Source organism: Centruroides vittatus, unplaced genomic scaffold, assembly GCF_030686945.1.
Source record: "Centruroides vittatus isolate TY-2023 unplaced genomic scaffold, ASM3068694v2 contig_885, whole genome shotgun sequence".
Lineage (NCBI taxonomy): Eukaryota > Metazoa > Arthropoda > Arachnida > Scorpiones > Buthidae > Centruroides > Centruroides vittatus.
Genome location: NW_027122577.1, coordinates 855,992 through 876,917, shown reverse-complemented (window position 1 = coordinate 876,917; position 20,926 = coordinate 855,992). Strand labels below are relative to the sequence as shown.

Below are 20,926 nucleotides of genomic sequence, written 5' to 3'. Positions count from 1 at the left end.
AACAAAAATAACAGAAAATATATTATTAATAATAGCTGTAAGGAAATATAAACATCAGAATCCAGGTGTTTAAAGGTGTTTGTGATCATATTTCTGATTATAATCACATAATAACTAATAATTAAATTATAGTTTTTTTTGCCTATAGAAAATATTTTGGAAAATAACTTTTAATGAATGACTCTCTTAATAATTATACAATTTTAAACAGAATTGAATTGGAATTAAATAAGTTGCTAATAAATCTATAAATAATGAAAGATACTAATGCTAATTACTTTTATAGTAATAAGTAGTTTTTAGATAATGATGAAGTTGTTTTATTTTAAAAGTTGTTCAATAAATTAATATTTTGAATTTTATTATTTATAGCATGGCTGGCCTTCATCAAGCTGCCCTCATGTGTAGTGTTCCTATTCTTCAATTATTACTAGATAGTGGGGCACAAGTAGATATTAAAGACAATAAAGGTAAATTTTTTTATTGGAAAAATTTTTACATTGAATCAACAAACAGATTATTTAAATTGACATAACTTTATGTTTCACATTTTATAACCTTTTGTTTTCTCCTGCTTCTTATTGTTTTCCAAACACAAATAAACTGTTTTGTTTTCATGAGTTTCATCTTACAACACCTAACAAAAAAAGAAAACAATTTTTCCTTTTTTGAAATGCACAATGCACTTTAGAGTAATGGCAAATACACATCCTCATGTACAGCTTGAAAATGAAAATAAATGACTTTAGCTTCCATCAATCTATTAATGTCCACTAACTTGAACATTGAAAGTAATTTCGTTCATATTATTTAAGTACTTTCAACTAAAAGTGTGAGGTTGTATCAATGGTGAAAACGTGGATGAAAGAACATATATCATTATTAAACTTTGTCCTTGTAACCTTTCATACTTTAGAGAAGAAAATTTCAGTAAGATTGAAAATCAGTTTTATAAAGCTTTTATTTTAATACAATATTTATCTAAGTAAGAAACTTAAATTAACATTATTTATTATTAGTATTATTAAACAACATATATATTTGTGTATAATTTGCCGTTACTTTTCAGTTGATACGTTCAGTTTTGCGGAAAAATTATCATTTTGTAATGCGAAAGTGTCAATGTCATTATCCTTAGAGATAAATCTGTTGTTGTAATACATACACGGATTCAGAATTGATTATTAATAACTGTAGTTTGTTTATCCTACAGGCATGAGACCACTTCATTATGCTGCTTGGCAAGGAAAGCCTGAAGCTGTAGCTGTGTTATTGCAGTACAATGCTTCTGTCAATGACCAAGCCTGCAAAGGAGAAACACCACTACATTTTGCTTGTCAGCATGGTCATTTAGAAGTGGTTTGTATTTTTTTGTTTTCTCTATTGCTTCAGTAAAGAAATATTTATTAGACATTCCAGAGATGTTTGGTATTAGAAGCGTACTCTTATCAATGACAATAGTCATTAAATAATGTTTATTGAGGTAGTGAATGTGAGACTATCATAAGAATAATTTAAGAGCCTTAATCTACTTACATTTTTTTTTTCTAAATAATGTTCAGTTTAATAATGTTTGTCATACAGCTGTAATGTTATATTTTTAATAGAAGTTATTTAGCAGTTCATTAAAAAGATATATAATGACACTTTATTTTTTTATTGCTTAATTTTTGTTTTAAAAATGCAAATTAAGAGTACTTTAAAAGTAAAAAAAAACATTATATAAGTTAATTTATATATATAGAAAACATAAAAACAGAATATCAGAAGCAATTAATTTAGTCACATTCTCAATAATAATTTATATATATTTACAGACAAAAAAATTGCTTCAGTACCATGCAAATCCAACCATAAGAAATAAAGAACACAAAACTGCATTAGACGTGGCTTGCGAGTTTGGCCGATATCAGGTAAATTTATTTTTAAAAATGTTTGTAAAGTTTTCTAATTTAAATAAATATTTTATTAATTTAAATTTAAAAAATCTTTTATAAATACACTTTTCTAAAAGTAATGAAAGCCTACATAATAATATATTATAATTTAACTTTAATCTTTATATAGTATAATATAATATTTCGAAATAATATACAAAACTAGAATTAGTCACATTTTTTTTTTATTGGCATTTAATGAAACTTAAACTGCACATTTTCTAAAATAATGTTTATCTTTATAATAGGTTATTGAATTATTATTGCAAAGCAATAGGTGTAGATTTCTATTAGAGGAACATTGTCAAGATATGGAAGATAATAATCGAACTACTTGTCTTCATTTAGCTGCACGTAATGGACACGTGGATGTTATTAGGTACGTTAAAACATTACATATAATTTAAAAAATGTATATATATCAAATTTTCATGATCTTTATTTAAAGGCAATTTAATAAGAAATAGGAATTATATTTAACAACTGTTCTTGCTATTAGATTTAAATCCATTGAATTTCATAAGAAAATTCGTTTAATAGATTATTATTTTTAGAAAAAAGTCATTTAGAACTGATTTTAGGTGCAATCATTATTTCTATTGAATGCTCACTTTTTCTCATATTTTATCACAAAATATATTTTATAAAAAGAAAAATACATGATTTTATATTTTAAAAAGACTTTTTTATGGACACACAAATTTTCTTTCTCATGTAGAAAATAAATTTTATTTATTTATAATTCAATACAAAATTTTATATACAAAATTCATGTACCGATGTTGTAGAGTAACATTTTTATATTTTATATATTTTGTTTGGAGAATTATTAGAATTGCAGATGCAATTTGAAATTTTGGTTGTATTATCACTTAGGATTCGAAATTCGAGTATTAAAAAAATAAAAATAATGTTTTTCCTTTTTAAACTTAATATTAATGAAGTAAGTTAACTAAATTTCAAATGTATATAAAAAGTACATATATGATTTTAATAAAATAATAATATAATTTAACTTAAAACTATTATATATTTCTATACATAAATATATAATTTTTCAGAATCAATAGAAGATAAAAATTTCAGTTTGTTAACTTATGTATAACTATTATTTCAAATTCTAATTATTAATTTCAATATTTATAAAATGTTTTCATTTATATAATTTTGTGTCTTGAATATTATTAATATTTATATATTAATTGCATGTTAAGTTGGATATTTATAATAATTACTTGTTTATGTATAATCATATATATTAATTTTGGTTGTTTATGTTTATTAATTATAACAATGCCATAAAGAATATATAAGTTACTTTCTGATAATTAAAATATTCTTTAAAGGTATTAATAAAATATGTTTAAGGAATGTTTGTCTTTCTTTAGATTTATTATATAAAATGAGAATAATGCAGAAATTAATTTAAAAAATTGTCATTAGTGAAAACATAAAACTTTAATTATTTAAAAAATTAAGTAATTTTTCATTTCCTGAAGACTGATGATATAAGCTATAAATATTAATTTTTATTGATTAATTTTAGTAAATTTTGTCATTTTTATTGTTTAACAACTTATAGAGTTTAATTTTAAGATCTAATTTATTCCACATACATAATTATAGATTGTATATGGTTGTATTAATTAATTAATTAATTCTCATCTGTACTTTCTGCCATCATAATGTTTTGATTTTAAGAGTATTATTATCTTGGTAAACTAGTGAACAAATAATTTATATTTAAGTGATATTAATATAATTGCTCTTGCAAATGGCTATTATATCTACCATAAAAAAGTTTTATTTGACTTTTTATCTTCAACAGATTACAATAAATTGTTTTGATGATTAGAAGTCAAATGAACTGTCTTTTAGATTAACTATCCTTTCCTTTGAGTCTTTTCTTTTTAGGTTGTATTTTCATTTTTTCTGATTGATCAGTTCTTCTCTATTTAGCTCAGAATTTAGGTCTCTTAGGACTTCATAAATTTTTAAGCAAATATTTTCTTAATGTTTTTTATATCTATCTTTTTACATTAATGCTAAGAATTCTTTGATAACAAAATTTTCCTGTATAATTTGAATCCTTTAATTGAAAATTTTACTAAATTATTTGAAGTTATGCAATCAAATTTACACCTTTAAGCAGAATTTAAAAAATTTTTAATTCTGCTTAAAGATTTTTAAATGACAGTTTATTATAATTAGAATTTATAGTGTGCTACATGTAATTAATTTTTTGGTGTTTTTGAATTTATAATAAGTTTATTTTAGATATAAATTCGATAAATATTTATTTAAAAATATATAAATAAATATATATTTTTTAAAATGATAAATAATACAAAGTAATTTCATTTTTTATTTAAAATATTTTTCTAAACATTTTTTTTTTAATTACTCATTTCCTTTATTTGATTTTTATTAATTAAAGACCATTATTAAATTATTGAATTTAATTTAATTTTAGATTTATTAATTTAAATTATAAGACGTGTGCTCTAAATTATGATTTAAATATATTTATGATATATTTTATTTTCTTAATGATAATATTTCAAAGTTTAAAAAATCATATCTAATTTCAAAACTATATTAAAACTTAGCTTACATTTTTTTTATTATTATATTGCTGATGTAGATGAATTACATTTGTATAATACAGTTTATTGAAGATACATTTAGTTTTTCATTTACAATACGTTACAAATAAAATCAATTGTTTCGACATAAATTATTCAAATTTATTATTTATTTTATTTAAAAAGTTTATTTTAAAAGAATGACTTTGATTTTTTGAAATATTTAGTTTTTATTGGTATATTTTTGGAATATATATGTTTATTCTTTTATTGTTCAAATTTTGATATATTTGGAAAGTTCTATGGGTGTTAAACTTTCAATCATATTAAACGAATCTTGTTCCTGAGAAGGAAAATGTTTATTTAAAGCAAAGTAAAATTAAGTAAAAGTGTAAATTCTAAAAGTAAGGTTTTTCTTTCAATTGATTTTAAGTTATCACAATAATAACTTTAAGTTATAAATAAGACATTTAAAAAAAAATATTAATATAATGTTGCTGATAATGGCTGCATAATTATTGCATTGTCAGGAGAGAAAATGATTCATTTTGATGAGGTAAATTAAAAGATTTAATTGCGCTGAAGTTGTTATTAATCAAAAATATTTTGATAGTTGGTAGAATTAAATTTCCTTTGTTGAGTTAGTAATAAAAAATTATATTGATTATATTAATTTAAATGCATATATTTTTAAAAAACATCTAACTTGGTTTAGTTAGATGTGGTTAGTAATTCTAGTTAACTGAATTGGGCTGCAATTTGAAAAAATTGTAGACCTATAAATTCCCACTGTCATCTGTCTGTCTTTCCTTAATCCCAAGAACGGAGTTAGATAGACGAAAGACGAGATCAGATATGGAAATCTTAACATAGGAAGCCCCAATTAACTATACACAAACTTTCGGTGCAAACTAGAAGTTATGTTATTTCAATTCAAAAATTTTCCTTGAAAGCACAACTATATTGTTAAAGGAAAAGTATAATGTACAGGGACAAGTCACTACTAATTTGAGGTGGAAACCATATATTTTAAGTTAAATAAATTATAAATATATGATAAAAAATTACAGCCCGGCATTGTGACAACGTCACAATAAATAATTGCTCATTGATAATATATTTGCTTTGATATGTAAACATTTTATTTCAAATTTCACTTAAAATTTTGTCAAATAAGAAGAGATTTTAATTTTTTATATTTTAAATTTTAGCATTAACACATCAAAGAAATTATACAATATTTTTGATTAATTTATATTTATGAATCTAATAATTGTCTTTGATCTATTTGATTTATTTGATTCATAAAGAATCGGTAAAAAGTTTATTTGAATTATTTGTACTTCTGTGCAAACATGTCAGTAACAGTGATCTCATATTACATGAATGATAAAAATATTCATTTCAAAGAATCAGTTATGATATTCTCAGGAAGGTTTAGAATAGTTTTATCATAATTTTAATTACTATATATATTTTTCAATTCAAAGACAATAGGCAAAAATTTATCAGTATTTAAAATAAACTATTTACTAAGATTGTTCTTATGAGTGAGACACTAGCTTACTGTTTTATAATTTTATTAGTTTGAAGATTAAGACTAATTCTATTCATTCATTTGAACTAGTCTCAGAATAATATAAGCATATCAAACTGCATACAATACTATCATATAAATCAAATTAGATCATTTAATTATTCACTTAGAAACTATCCATTTCAAACTGTACTTTATTACATGTGGCAAAAGTGCATAGTTCAGCCATAGGCATCAGAAACATAGAAAATAAAAAATTTAGATAACTATGAATAATATATATTAGATAAAATTGAAATAGTTACCTGCTTTTGAATTTTTCTGTGGTGAAGTTTTTTAACTTTTATGATTTCATTTCATAATCAGTATTAAATTTTAAAATGAATATTGCATATATATATATATGTAAGTAGTTGCTATATTAGTATGGAATTTAAATATTTAAATAATAATATATTTTTTAATTATTATTTTATAAGTAAACTTCTTTATAGTTCATACTATGTTGCTCTATTACATCAATGAATCGATCAAATTTCATAAAGTAGAACTTTTATCAATTAATATTTTAATACATAAAGGTTTAGGTTGTAAATCTTTGTTAACAAAATAAATTTTAAACATTTTATTAAAATAACGAGAGGTAAAAATCCCCTTGACTAATTAGAACCAATTATATTTTTAAATTTTAATTACACATAAATTCAGCTTAAAAATTTTAATAGATAAGCTTTTCAAGTTATTAAAAAGATAAAAATTGTCTTTCTGATGCTTAAATTAATTTTCTTGATTATACTTATTGTTATAATAATTTGATAAATATTGACTTAGCATTCTTTCATTGTTTAATAAAATTTACTTTAATATTTAACCAGAAAATTGGTTCATTAAATCAATTAAATCTAATCAATAAATTTACCAAAAGCTAAACTTTTGATAGAAATTATTTTTCTTGAAAAACCTGAAATTGTTAAATAAAGATTTTATTATTAGAAAATTATCAATTTGCTAATTAAAATTTCTGAAGTTTTAAAATATTTTGTATCTTGTTTTTCTACATGAGACTTACTTATATTCATACTCCTTACAAATTCAGTTTTACATTGATTCATTCATTTCCATTGAAGGTCTATTGTTAGTAATATTTTATGTAAAAAGAATGTTCCTTCTGATAATGGAGGTGTTTCTTTTCCAAATGCTAACAATAAGCAAGTAAACTTATTATTCACTTTTGTTTCTTATTCATTTGATTTTAATAAAATATTATTTATCAGTGGTGTGCCATATTTTCGTCCATGGAAGCTGTAGAAGCACCACTTCTCTTGTATTTTCTAAAACATAAATACATATTGTGCGATTATTTTTGTATTTTAACGTACTTTGAATTAATTAATATTTTATTATAACCGCATTATACGTCTTATTTCTATACTACATGTGAAAAAAATGATAAGATTTCTATTGTATATTCAAGTATAAATTCGTATATGCATATTCCGAATGGAAGCACTATACTGTGAATACGGGACAGCTTCCGTGGCGAAAATATTTGAATAGTGTAAAGCAGCCAGATTATAGGCATTCGTGCATGCGCTTTACAGAGCACCAACCTTGCATGGTTTAGCTCACGGTTGCTACAACCAAAATATCGTATAATGCTTCCAATGATTCTATCCAGGGTCGGCACAGCTTCCCTATCATCAAATGTCACCACACGTCACTGATATTTATCAATAATATTAACATCTACAATAAATTAGTATCTTCTGTATATGGATAATATGCTTCAAGTTAACTTCATACATATAATTTTTTCATATTTCTGTTTAATATTAAATGCTTCAATACAATATATTTAAAAAAAAAAGGTATATCTAGTTTAATTTTACTTACTTATTTGAATTTATTGTTAACATATTAATTCAAATTTTTATTATAAAATGATTTTGAGGGTCTCATATTAATTTAAAATAATGAAAAATTAACATATCTTTCAAACTATTTTCTCTCGTATCTGCACAAATCATTCTTGCCCAACTCAATAATCTTTATATTGAAAGAAATATGTTTTGATAGTATTTATATATGGATAAATTTGCAAGAAGCATCTGTTATTGAGTTCCAAATCTGTAATTTTAATAAATTTCTACGTATATTAATTTATAATATAACATTTTAAAATTTTAATATAAAAAAGTTAAACCTCAAACATAAAAAAACTTTACTATAGATTCAAATTAATTGCATTTAAAATTTACAAAACAAGAAACTTTTTAATAAAAGAAAATTTAATTAATCTGGAGTTGTAAATTTTTAACACATTGCTATAATTTATTGCCTACTGCTAAATACAAAATTTGAACTTTGATCAATGATAACAAAATAGAACTTTGTTCAAAGTTTAGAATTATTTTAAAATTATCTGTTCATGATTATGAAATTCTTTACATATACAGTATAGCATATGATTATTATTATAAAAGGTGAAAATTTTACAGTTTATTATTATATTAGCTTAACTATCAATGTTTCTAATTTTAAAAACATACTGTTGAAAGAGTAGTTTTAAATTAAAAATCAATGTAGTGTACATTAATATTTATCATACTTAAAATTTATGAGCGACTAATTTTAATCCATAATTATTTATATTTTGTTAAAGAAAAATATCGCACTAACATTGGTAAAACATTAGGAAAATGGATTTTTTTTGTCCTTGAGCTATTTCTTTTATAAAAATATATAAATCAATAACGAATATGTTTCACTATTCTGCGTATTTACACATGAGAATGTAAAAATACTTTATCAATCATTATAGTTTAAATACACTTATAAGTTAAAGGAAAGATTTTTAATATATATATTTTCTTCTGTTTTTAGTAGTATCAGTAATATCCTGAAAAAGAAATATTGAATTATATGGAATGTATACTAATTTATTGAAATAAAAAACTTGTTATATTTTAATACTAGAAATTTGTAAAATAAAAATATTTATCTGTAAACTTTTTCTGTTACAATTGAAATTTTCATCTTAAACAGATGGAAAATATAAATATTTTTATTTTACAAATTTCTAGTATTAAATTATAACGAGTTTTTTATTTCAATAAATTAGTAATTCTATTGAAATTTTGTCTTATTATTAGTTAAATAAATAAAAATAACAACTAAATAAATTTATTTTTATATTTTTTGAATAATAGGAAAAGAATAAAAATTGAACAACAATATAAAATTCAAAGAATTAATATATTTAGCATATAATTATGATAGTTTTTCTTTAAATAAATAAATAAAAATTACTAAGCAATACAACAGAGCTGCAAGAAAAATCATTCTTTTCAACAACCTATAATATAATTATACAAATATAATTACTATTATATTTCATTCATCAACAAAGGCATTCAAATTTAGGACTAAATTTACTGTTTTACTTAAAAATTTAAATATTATTGTTTATAAATTTTTGTAAAATATAATTGTTAAAATTTTGTTAGAATCAAATAAAAATTTAAAACCTATATTTTATAATTGTACAATAAAAATACAATAAAAATAATCATAATTATTACATAGTTTGTATTAAACATTAAAGCATGTTTTTAATAAATGAAATTTAATACAGTTTACATGCTCGGCCGGAAAAAGTCTCGCAGATTGTTTTCGTAATCATTAGTAAAATGTAACTCGTATAAAAAATACTGAACACAATTTGTACGCAAGAAAATTAAAAATTAATAAAAGTCGACTTTAAATGCCAATAATTAAAATTTATAATTTTAATTAAAGAATTATTAATTGCTAATTTGTTGTAGTAAATCTGTATACATTTATAACAAAGTAATATGTTAATAACTAATGAATGACGACGTAAATTTAAATATTATTCAATTTGAATTGTAAAATATTAATTTTGATAAATATTTTAATTTAAATATATAAAATTTTTAAAAGTAACTAATACATTTAAAATCAAAATGTTTTATTAGTTATAAAATAATTTTCCTGTTTTTATTACTCGCCAGCATTGATTTAAATTCTAAATAAAAAATAAATGGAAAATAACACTCGAAAAATATCTTACAGCTGAAATCTCCGAAATTTATATTATTAAGTGCATGATTTTATTTATTCATTTGATAAATTCAGATCTTAGAATTTAAAATCATCATTAAAAATGCTAATGAGGAATATTATCATCATATTAATTTATAAGATAACTTTGTTAGCTATGTGAGTATATTTTGAATGCCGTCATAATAAACCTGATTTATTGACTTAGAAAGTATGTAAAGAAGAAAGATTCAGTTGCTCATGCTACTTATGTTGCACTAAAGTTTTTGTATTACAGAAAATTATTTATAGCTCTCTGCCTATAAAAACACTGTAATTTATATTTTGTTGAATAAATAAAACTTTACTGCACACATCAGTATAAGTATATTTATATATTTAAATGTTTAAACTAATGATTAGTTTTTTATCGATATTAATAATGACCTTTTTAATGAATTTTGTATATTGAAATGTATCTATAAATGTAATGAAATACATTGTTAAAAATGTACAATAGATAGTCATATTAAAAATAAATTTTTCTTTAAGGATTACAAAGTAATTGAATATATATTTTGATCAATTGAATAAGTAAAGAAAAGTTCAGCACAAAATTAAGTCACGTTATGTTTCACATGTGAAATATAAGAATTCTGTAAATTTTTGTTTTTTGGTATTTAAAATTTTGGTTAATGTTACCTATGGTTCCAAAATGGCGGCTTGTCTCTGATTCCAGCATATAGAAGAAAGGAAACAGTGGGGATGCATATTTTAACCTAACCTAACCTAACCTATTCTAATAAATTACCATAATTATTACCAAAAAAATTATTAGAATAGGGTTAGAATGTGCGTCCCCACTGTTTCCTTTCTTCTATATGCTGGAAGAGATGGGCCGCCATTTTGGAACCATAGGTAACATTAACCAAAATTTTTATCTTTCTTTTTAAAGATATATGCTTTGATTATCTATATTTTTATATAGGTAATTGAAGGGTAGGTAATTTAAAAATTCAAGTTAATGCTAAAATAAAAGTAAGATCAAAACTATGAACTAAGAATTCCAATAACCCAGATAAATTTTATTAAATAATAAATTAGAGAAAAATTATTTTCTTTATTTTATATTATCTTATTGATGTTCTTTTAAAGATCTAATAAAGTTTTTAATATTATAGATTATTAGTAAAATATGGAGTAGACATCAATAGATGTACACTCAGAGGAACAGCTTTACATGAAGCTGCAATGCATGGAAAGCTGGATGTTGTAAGACTTCTAATTGAAGTAAGTGTTTTTATTATTTTATATAGTCAAAAAATATCTTTCTTATATTAAATATTAATCTTAGATTTAACATTTATGTAGAAAGTGATTATTTTGAAATATATTTGTAAATTATTCAAATATTAAGACTGTTTACAAAATTTCCAAACCTTAAAAAATTAATATTTCACATAGAAAAATGATTTTTTAATTAAAATAAAGATGCCTTTTTCTTTTGCTATAGTTTTTAAAATAAAATTACAATTAAGATTATTTTACACTTTCAAGTTTTATTTTCAATTGATAAATTATCTTTCAAACTTTCTACTTTTATTATCATTTGTAAATTAAATTTACCTAACTAAACTATTTATCTTGTTAGAATTATTATATATTCAATCAAGTAACACGTTTTTTTATTGAAAAAAAGAATATAATGATTAATAATTATATATACAGTGAAACTGCCTTAACGGGTGTCTCTCTAAAGCAAACACCCCTCACCATACTGGACAGTTTTTATGGTTTGATAAATTTATTACAATTAACCTCTCTTAAGCAGACACTTTTCATTACAGACAGAAACGATTGCCCTATGATTGATGTCTCAATCCCCTTAATGGACACAATAGATTCTCAATGAGTTGTCTTTTCTTGTTTGGAATTTTTGTTGTTGCATTCCAAAAACTCTCTATCATATTCCTTGTTAAGTTAAAAAAATTGATTTGACTGTGCAATTTCATTACGACAGTAAAATTTCTATGTTTTTGTATGAGTTTGCTTAATATCTTAATTAATTGCCCATTTGGCAATTAATCCAGCAGGTTTTATTTTGGCTGTGAAGTCAAAATGAAACCTGCTGTAGAGCTACCAATAGTCACACAAACAGATCCTGAACTATGTGAACAAACTTAAGTAATTTTACATCAGTAGAAAAGATTCAGACAGTACAAAGCTAGTACAAAATTTAATTAAACATAGTGAGAAACAGATTGCTAAAGTCAATTGTAAGAAACAACAATCATAACCGAGTTTTTAAAAACTAACAGTGATCCTCTTATGATAATGTGTTGTATTACTATTTTTTGAAGATTTGTGTATTACATGTTTGTAAATAAAAATAATGTGTGATGTTTCACTTAAAGCTTAATTTTTTTTATAAATCCTCTCTTGAGCAGATGCCTCTCTTGTGAGACAATGTTTTTGGTCTTGCAAATGTCTGTTATAGAGTGGTTTTACTGTACAGGTACATATTTTATTTTGAGAATATTTGTAATTATATATAGTATTGTTAAAAAGTAGAAAATGCTACTCATTCTGATAGAATATAAATTATTATAATTAAAATAATTAATAAAATTAATAATTGAAAAATTTTTATTCATTTTTCTTGTCATGAGAGAGAGAGAGAGATAATATATTTTATTTATGTACTTTTTATGAAAAGAATGAATGCAGTTCTCTTACATGAAATGAGAAAATTTAATTTCAGCAATTTCTTTAGTAAAAATTTACATTTGAAAAATATTAAATTTATACAAAAAAGAAAAAAAGTTAAACAGAATTTTAAAGCAAATTGAATTGAAGATAATTTGTCACAAACTTTCCTGTTAAGCTATAACAAGTTATTTGAATATTATAAATTTTATGTAATTCTAGAAAATAAATTTTATATTGATAATTATAAAAATTCAAACAAATTTCATTAAAATAACTATATGAATTTTATTTTTCATATTTAAAATATTTTTCAATAAAACTATGAAAGTATACATCCAGTTTTTAATCTTGTTTTTATTATATGATATTAATTTGAAAACAATAGTTAGTATGTGAATTGTTCAATAATATTTATAATTTATTAAGTAAATAATTTTTACAAAAACACAGTGAACTTGATGTACTGAAAACACAAAAGCATACAAGTTTCTGGATTATCTGAAATTTCATTTATCCAAAAGACCCCTGGTCACATTAAGTTCAGATAATCAAGCACTGTAAATTTAAAATTTCATGAACTATAAACATTTTAATGCAATTACTGTATTTGAAAGTAAATTAATTTACTCAAAATCTAACATAAGGTTATGTATATGACCTAGTTTCGTGGCATAGTAATCAACAGATGATGTTGTAATCTCCAGTTACATGAAGAGTTTGGTCTCTGTGTAATTAAATTCTGTGGTATATACAATGCTACACATTCTAGTATTTTTTTTAAAAACGTTTTGGATAATCTGGAGTTACAGATAATTGCATTTCAGATAATCAAGTACATGCATATAATTAAAAATATTTATAATAATTTGTTATATGTTCTTCATATGTTTATCATTTCTTATTATCTCAAGTCATATTTTAATTATTTCTAATTTTAAAGTTTTCATTTTATTTCTGATAAAAGATTTTGATCTTTAATTCATTTTGAATGTAATTTAAAACTATAACGTTACTAAAATGAAAAGAATGAAAGATATTTTTACTTGTGTAGTTTGCTCATTTGACAAATAAATTAATATTAAATCAGATTACTTTCTGGCAAAAATTTCTTGTTTTTAAATTTATAATAGTTGTGAATATAATTTTATCTTTAATAATTTGATATGAGTTGGTCGTTCCTTTTATTTAAATAGATTAAAACAAATAAATAGATTTCGAATCATTGGTAAACAAAAAATATATTTAATAATTTAATATCTTGTTTAATTAATTTAAAATATAAGATTTTTATTTATAAAATACTGAAATACATATTACATAAATTCAGTTTTAACAAATAGAAAAAATAACCTGAATAATAAATATTTACTTAATAAATTGCATTTATTTTCAAATAAATCATATATATTTAATATACATTATCTTCAATGAAAATTTTTCTCTTTGAATAAAATATATTTAAATTAGATACTCATATATACTGTAATTTATTTAAGCAGTTAAAAACCTTTTAGCTTTATGATGTTTTTGAACTAGAACTCCACAATACATTAACATGCATTCAAATTTTACTTTCTCTAAATCTTTTTACAAAAAAGTGTCTATACGTGTTTGTATATGTATACGCGACAAATAACGTTTGGAAAAATACATGGTTATTTCATATACAATTTATAAAGCTTATATACAGTTTTTATTCTAAGTTTATAGGCTATAGTAGGACATTAAAAATAATAAGTTTTAAATCTGTTCTTTATATAGAATTTATATAGTTGTAAATTAAAGTAATAAAAACAATGTACACGTAACTGCTATATTTATTTAATTCAAATATTCGTATTTGTAATAAATTAAATTATTATTTTTACCAGTTTTTCAGAGAATTATGTAAATCTAATGAAAACATTTTAGTTTGTAATTTTCTATTTTTTGTTTATAAATGCAAATAGTCTGATTTTTAGCTGATAATAAATTAGAAAAATAATTTATTTTTTCATATTTATATTATATTTTTTATACATCCACGTAATAGTATATTCAATTTAAATTTTCACAACAGAATCCATGTTTTGTAATTCTCTATTGCATTTTATTTCATATCAAAATTCTCTCAAAGTTATTGCTTTAAATAGTTTAAAGTATGTAAGCGGACTAATAATCAGATATTAAATCACTTTAGATGTATTTTTATATAATAGTATAATTTGGAATAATATAGGCTTGTTTGTTTGAGTTTTAAATATTTAATTTAAACAAAATTTGTTTTTTATGGAAAATTTTTGTCTTGAATAATTCTTTCCTGGTTCTTAAAACAGTGCATAATGTATTATTTAATCTTATTTAAAGATATTATCTAACAATAAGATTTATAACAAAAAAAAAAATGTTTATATTAAACAAACTTACCATTTTTTCAGTTCTAAATTTCTAATAGAAAAAACTTTATAATAAATTTTTTTGTTAATATCAGAAAAATAATTTAGAATTTTAATTATCATGACAAATAAATCAATACTGTCAACATTTGTAATAAAAAATAAAGAAGTTTTAATTCAAATGATACAGTTTGAATTAAGAAAGAAAAAACATTGTTTTGTAGAGCGATTTTAAAGATGTTTTTTCTTTAGCTTTATCTTGTCATATAATAGCAGGAAATCTCCTTGAACGTTATCATGAATTTGTATTTGAGTTAATTAATTTGTCAGTTTTATAAATAAGACAATTAATAAAAATTAGATTCATGAGTGATTTCTCATAATATAATATAAATCACAATAGTTGGATATACTTCATATATAAATTTATTCATGCGAATCTATTGTTTTGAAATGCGAATGTTTTTGAATTACGTAATGACTTACTGTATTATTTATCACGAATATACCGTATTTATTGGTTATAAAGTAGGTCACGGTTGATGTAATTGCAGCAGCGACATATTAATGTAAAATGAAACTGGAAAAGTGAATATAATTTAAAAAAAAACAATAAAACAGGAGGAATTCATAGTTTAAAATTAAATAGGAAAAATCATTTTAATTAATTTGATGTTCAATGCTTTTAAATTACATTTGAGTATGCAGTGGCTGGTTTTATATTTCTAAAACACCTGAAAATCTCCATAATAAAAACCAAAATAGAACATATTTATAATTTATTGATTTTTTGATAGGAAGCTCTCCAAATTCTATAAACAACAACACTAAAGTTATTAAATATTTTAAAATTAATTTCAACTTTTTTGCATTAATTCTCTCCAGAAACAATATATCCCGTAAATATTTTACCAGAAAAATTAAATAATAATATTTAACAGTTAATTTTAAACACAATTAAATCCGGAAAGATTGAAATTTAATATTTAATAAAGAATCTATTCTTCTATCATGATATATTTAACATTATAGTTAGGACTTCAATACTTTTTCTAATCACAGATGTTAAATTAAATTGTGAGACATTTAAGGAACAGATGTTTATCACTTTCATTTAAAGGCAATCTTGAAATATGATAGTCCATAAATTAAAATACTTTCATTTCATTCCTAACATAGCTACTTAAAAAAAAAAAAAAAAGGGAAGGTCATATTTCCATTCAAGGTACCTTCTGTCTGTATTTTGCCTTATTTGATGCCATATTTTTAAAAATTTATCACCATTGCATTTAATTAATGTAGCTAAACATTGTTAAATTTTCAATTTAAATTTTATTTATTGAATAACCAGTTTTTTTTTTTTTTGTATATAATAAACAAAATATGTTGGTATGAAAGTAATAGTAATTTTATCATAAAAGTTTTATCACGTTTAATTCGTTTTGTTCTTTCTAAAATTAATCTAAATTTTTATAAATCATTTATTGAGAAAACAATGAGAAAATTCTGAAATATATTTGTGTGAGACAACAGATGTCGCCACATCCGTTTTGTTTTTTTATATAATAGAATGAATTAAAACAGATGATGCTTTCCGATTGGTAATTATTAATCACGTCATTTACAAATTTAAAAATAAAAAATAAAAAAAAAGGTTTGCGTGAATCACGTGACTTATCATTGTCGGATTAGAGTGGAAGATAGTGTCACGCAGTGAATAATAATGAAACGTCGAAAGAAAAACTGTTAAGTCATTTATTTATTATTTCTCTCTTCATGCATGATATTAAAAGAATGATATAACAGAATTTTCTGCATACTTCGATGATTATGGTTCGGTTGTCATGCTTAGGAATTACTGTCGCAACCGCAATACATAATCTGTTTACGTTATCAATATCTTAATAGATCAGATCAGTTTATATAAACGCTATATTTGTCATTCGTGTCTCTTCTTTAATGAAAGTGGAACGAGTTTAATTTTTTATATTCCCCAAGCTACTTTATTATTATTATTATATATAGAAGATCCGATTAAGATACCGAAGAAAAAAAAAAAAAATGTATTTTCTCACGCATCGTTGTTTTATAAGATTGGTTCGTGTGTACGTGTAACCGAGCTTATAAATGTGTAACTGAAATATCTAATAATTAATAATAATGTAGAAACAAACACGTGTGTGTATGTACTGTACATTAAATAAGTATTACAGGGGTTCCCAAAATTGGTTAATGTTACCTTAGGTAGCCAAGATGGCGGCTCGTCTCTATTCTAATAAATTACCATAATTATTAGCAACCAAATTATTAGAATAGGTTAGGTTAGAACGCGCGTCCCACTGTTTCCTTGCTGGAATTAGAGACGAGTCGCCATCTTGGCTACCTAAGGTAACATTAACCCCAAAATTTAATCTTTTACGTAAAAAATATAATAAAATAAAAAATGTCGTCATTACATTATTATTATTATTATTATTTATTTATTTTAAGGCTTGCTTTCGGATTTTTATGATATTTTGTGCTGTATTTTTCTGGTCTATATATTATTTCAGTTCTCTCAGATTTTATATAAATGTATTATTATCTGAAGCAAATCACATAATTTCAGTTTATAAATCTTCGTTCTTCGTTTCAGAAACTTACGCTTTTTCAACCTAGAAAAAGTTATTTGGATTTTTCTTTACGAAAATAAAAGTTTAAAAACATTCCTATAATACAGTATACTGTTTAAAGTAAACAAAAACAAAAAAAAACGAATATGTATTGATTTATTTCCCCTTTATTTAATAGGAAAAAAATTTAGAAAAAGCTATATAAATCAAATTTTTGTAGTGTGTTTTAAATCGATTTTTAAAAAATGAAATAATTTAGAAAACTTGTTAGTTGTTTTTTCACGCACCAGATGTCGCCACGTATTGCACGGGAGGACGATCTTCCGATAAATAAAGTAGTTAGAAGAGTGTACGGCGGGAGAGGATCAGTTAATTTATTTGACAGCCTTATCCGGTTATATATAGATCTGGAAGAGGCAGCCATAACTAACGGGATTAACCAGATGCAGCGTACATCCATAGATAAGGCGGCTTCGAATCTATTCAGCCGGAGAAGGCCACAAACTTTTCTTATTTTTCGCCCTAACATAATTAGATAATTAGTCACGCCACGTCGAACGACGGAAGAGGCGAAAAAAACTGCGAAAGGTCTCGAGCAGAAGTAGCTGGCGGTCTCGACCTTAATAATTACTCAATAAGCGAAGGAAGTGAGCGGAAGGAGGCAAACACACTTCACACAATTATTTGTGTAGAAATAAATTGGAAAGTGGCATGTCGTCCGTGACGTCATCGACCACTTCCCGAAATTCGATCTACTTTTATGTAAGAGCACAAAAACTCGATTGTATTCGAGAGGGAATTCCTCACCCCCTCGGAAATATCTGGAAGCTATCTTATAGATGAGACTATTTCAAAAACAATTTAAGATTCGGTTAAGTTATCGGATCGAAGAAAGTCGATCCAACTGTAGATATGTAGTTCACACGGTCCAAGTACTGTGTAGAAAATAGAGTCGAAAGAGTGCCTTTTTTTTTCTCGGCATCCGCCTTTTATTCGTTGCCTTCTGTTCCATTTAGTAATGGGTCATCTGGCCGGGAAACCATATTATATAAACTCGAGGTGTTCGTTGTCGTGACGTACAATTAGAACCCCGAAGAACCCAATTAGCAATTATTTTTCGAGATTTCTAATAATTGTAGGTTCGTGACCTATTTTATTTTCTTCCAAACTGATCTTTTTGAATTCGAGTGTATCCTAAAGGGAGCCCCATCTCCCTCACCCTAATCCATATCCTTACAATTTCGAGGACCTATAAGTGAGGCCTTATTCAGGTTATTTTTCATTCTTCAAACGCTCACTCCATTAGGGCCTTCGCATTCTGTGAGAACTGTAGTTTATTTAGCTTTATTCAGCACGAAAATTTTTCAAAAAAAAAAAAAAAAAAACGAAAATATAAATGTTTGTTTGTATCGAATACCAAACGCGTGATTTATTCCTTTAAAATTTAAGACAGTTTGACGAGAGTTGTGCCACTTGACCGTGGCAATTTGCCCTCTGGATCGTTTAAAAGTTAAAGTAACGGAACTCGATACGAAAGAATGAAGCCAAAAAATTCGATTTTCTTATTACCTAATATCTGATTATCCAGATAATAACAGGGGATTAAATTGATCGCGTTGTATATCTCGGGATTCTTTAATGGATTTAACAGTTGTATTATCAGGGTAAGAGCTAAGAATCCAGTTCTTTCGAGTGATGTAGATTTTATCTAAGAACATTTATATAAATCAGATAATTCACTAATAAATTTCCTTTCCAGAAAACAGATAATATATATATATAGAGAGAGATACCGGTGAGATGTGGATTATGTTTGTCTTTAGAATGATGGATGGAAGGAATGCACGTCACGTGACGCCCTGTCAAGTCAAAACTGTGTTAGGCCATCTGTTTGAATTTATTTGACAGTCCGATCTCCATTCCGTAGTTAAAATGCCGGAAAAGCGGTACTAGACATTTTCACGTTTTTGTTTGGATGGGGAAAACCGTGAAAATTTATTATTAAAATCTAACGTCGGTTAGATTGTAGGAGGTTTAAGGAAATTACTGTCGGAATTGAAGTTAATGGTGCCGGATGCAACTCAATTAAAAACTGCATGAAATTTTGTACTTTTTCATCTTTATGAACTTTTAATTATTTAAGAAGTTCGTATAATTTTAACTCATTTATTAATTAGATCAAAAAAAAAAAAAAATGGAGGCATTCTCTTCACTCTTTGAAGTGAAGAAACTGACTTTAAACTTGGCATAGAAATAAATAGTTTTCTACATTCGTTTGTTTTTAAAAGATTTTATTTATTATAGAAAAAAATTTGGTTACGCATAGAGAAGTGTCGGATGGAAAATTACGAGAGATTTTTGAAATCTAATCCAGAAACGGATGAAGTGTCGTTGCTTAAAAACACTCGTGTGTAGTCGTGTAGAAACACCTCGATTGGATAGGGCAAGATGAAAGGTTTTTATGGTTAGAACGAACGAGAAAAGGATCCCATTGTAGGAAAATCTCCTTTCTCGCATCCCCGAAAGAAGTCCGAAGGGAAATTTCTTTTATTTAAATGGACGTAGGAAGTGGGGAGAAGAAGCGGACGAGGAAGGGACAGGCACTAATTGAAAGGCAAACAAATGCTCCGGAGTAAAAAATTGGGCAAATCCAATGGCGCGTGGAGCGTATTTTGGTACAAAAGGGGACCAATCAATGCAATCTGCCGGGAGACACCCTCGCCGGCGGGAATGTCATCCTCGTCGCCCTTGATTAATTGTCCGATGTGTGATTGCTTCCTCTTTTGTATTGCAGTGCGGCATCGACGTCAACAAACCCAACTCTTACGATCAGACGGCATTGGATATCGTGCGATCTTTCACTTCTTGCCAAGCCGAGAAGGAGATGAAGCAGCTGCTAAAAGGTAAAACCCGATTGCTCGGTCGAAAGAAAGGGTTCGGTTCTTAAAAGGAAGAAGAGTGGCGCTCTTAGCTCCGTGTAGCCCTTATCTCCGTGCCAAGTTGCCAGTAATGAAGTGTGCAGCTCATTAATAGAGAGAAAGATCATAAATTACCCGACTACTTAGCCTGTCGGAGGAGAGATAGGAAACGCGAATTAGCGGCACTTCTC

General features: G+C 24.5%; 1 protein-coding gene across 1 annotated transcript in view; it reads left to right on the top strand.

Moving 5' to 3' along the window:
* The window catches only part of LOC136983759 (caskin-2-like), an 88,020-nt gene that overhangs the window by 29,386 nt on the left and 37,708 nt on the right, over window positions 1–20,926 (top strand). Inside the window, exons 3-8 of the mRNA XM_067280602.1 lie at window positions 373–470; window positions 1,214–1,359; window positions 1,818–1,913; window positions 2,186–2,316; window positions 11,303–11,411; window positions 20,612–20,720. Of these exons, the coding sequence (XP_067136703.1) occupies window positions 373–470; window positions 1,214–1,359; window positions 1,818–1,913; window positions 2,186–2,316; window positions 11,303–11,411; window positions 20,612–20,720 (689 nt within the window). The remainder of the gene's footprint in view (window positions 1–372; window positions 471–1,213; window positions 1,360–1,817; window positions 1,914–2,185; window positions 2,317–11,302; window positions 11,412–20,611; window positions 20,721–20,926) is intronic.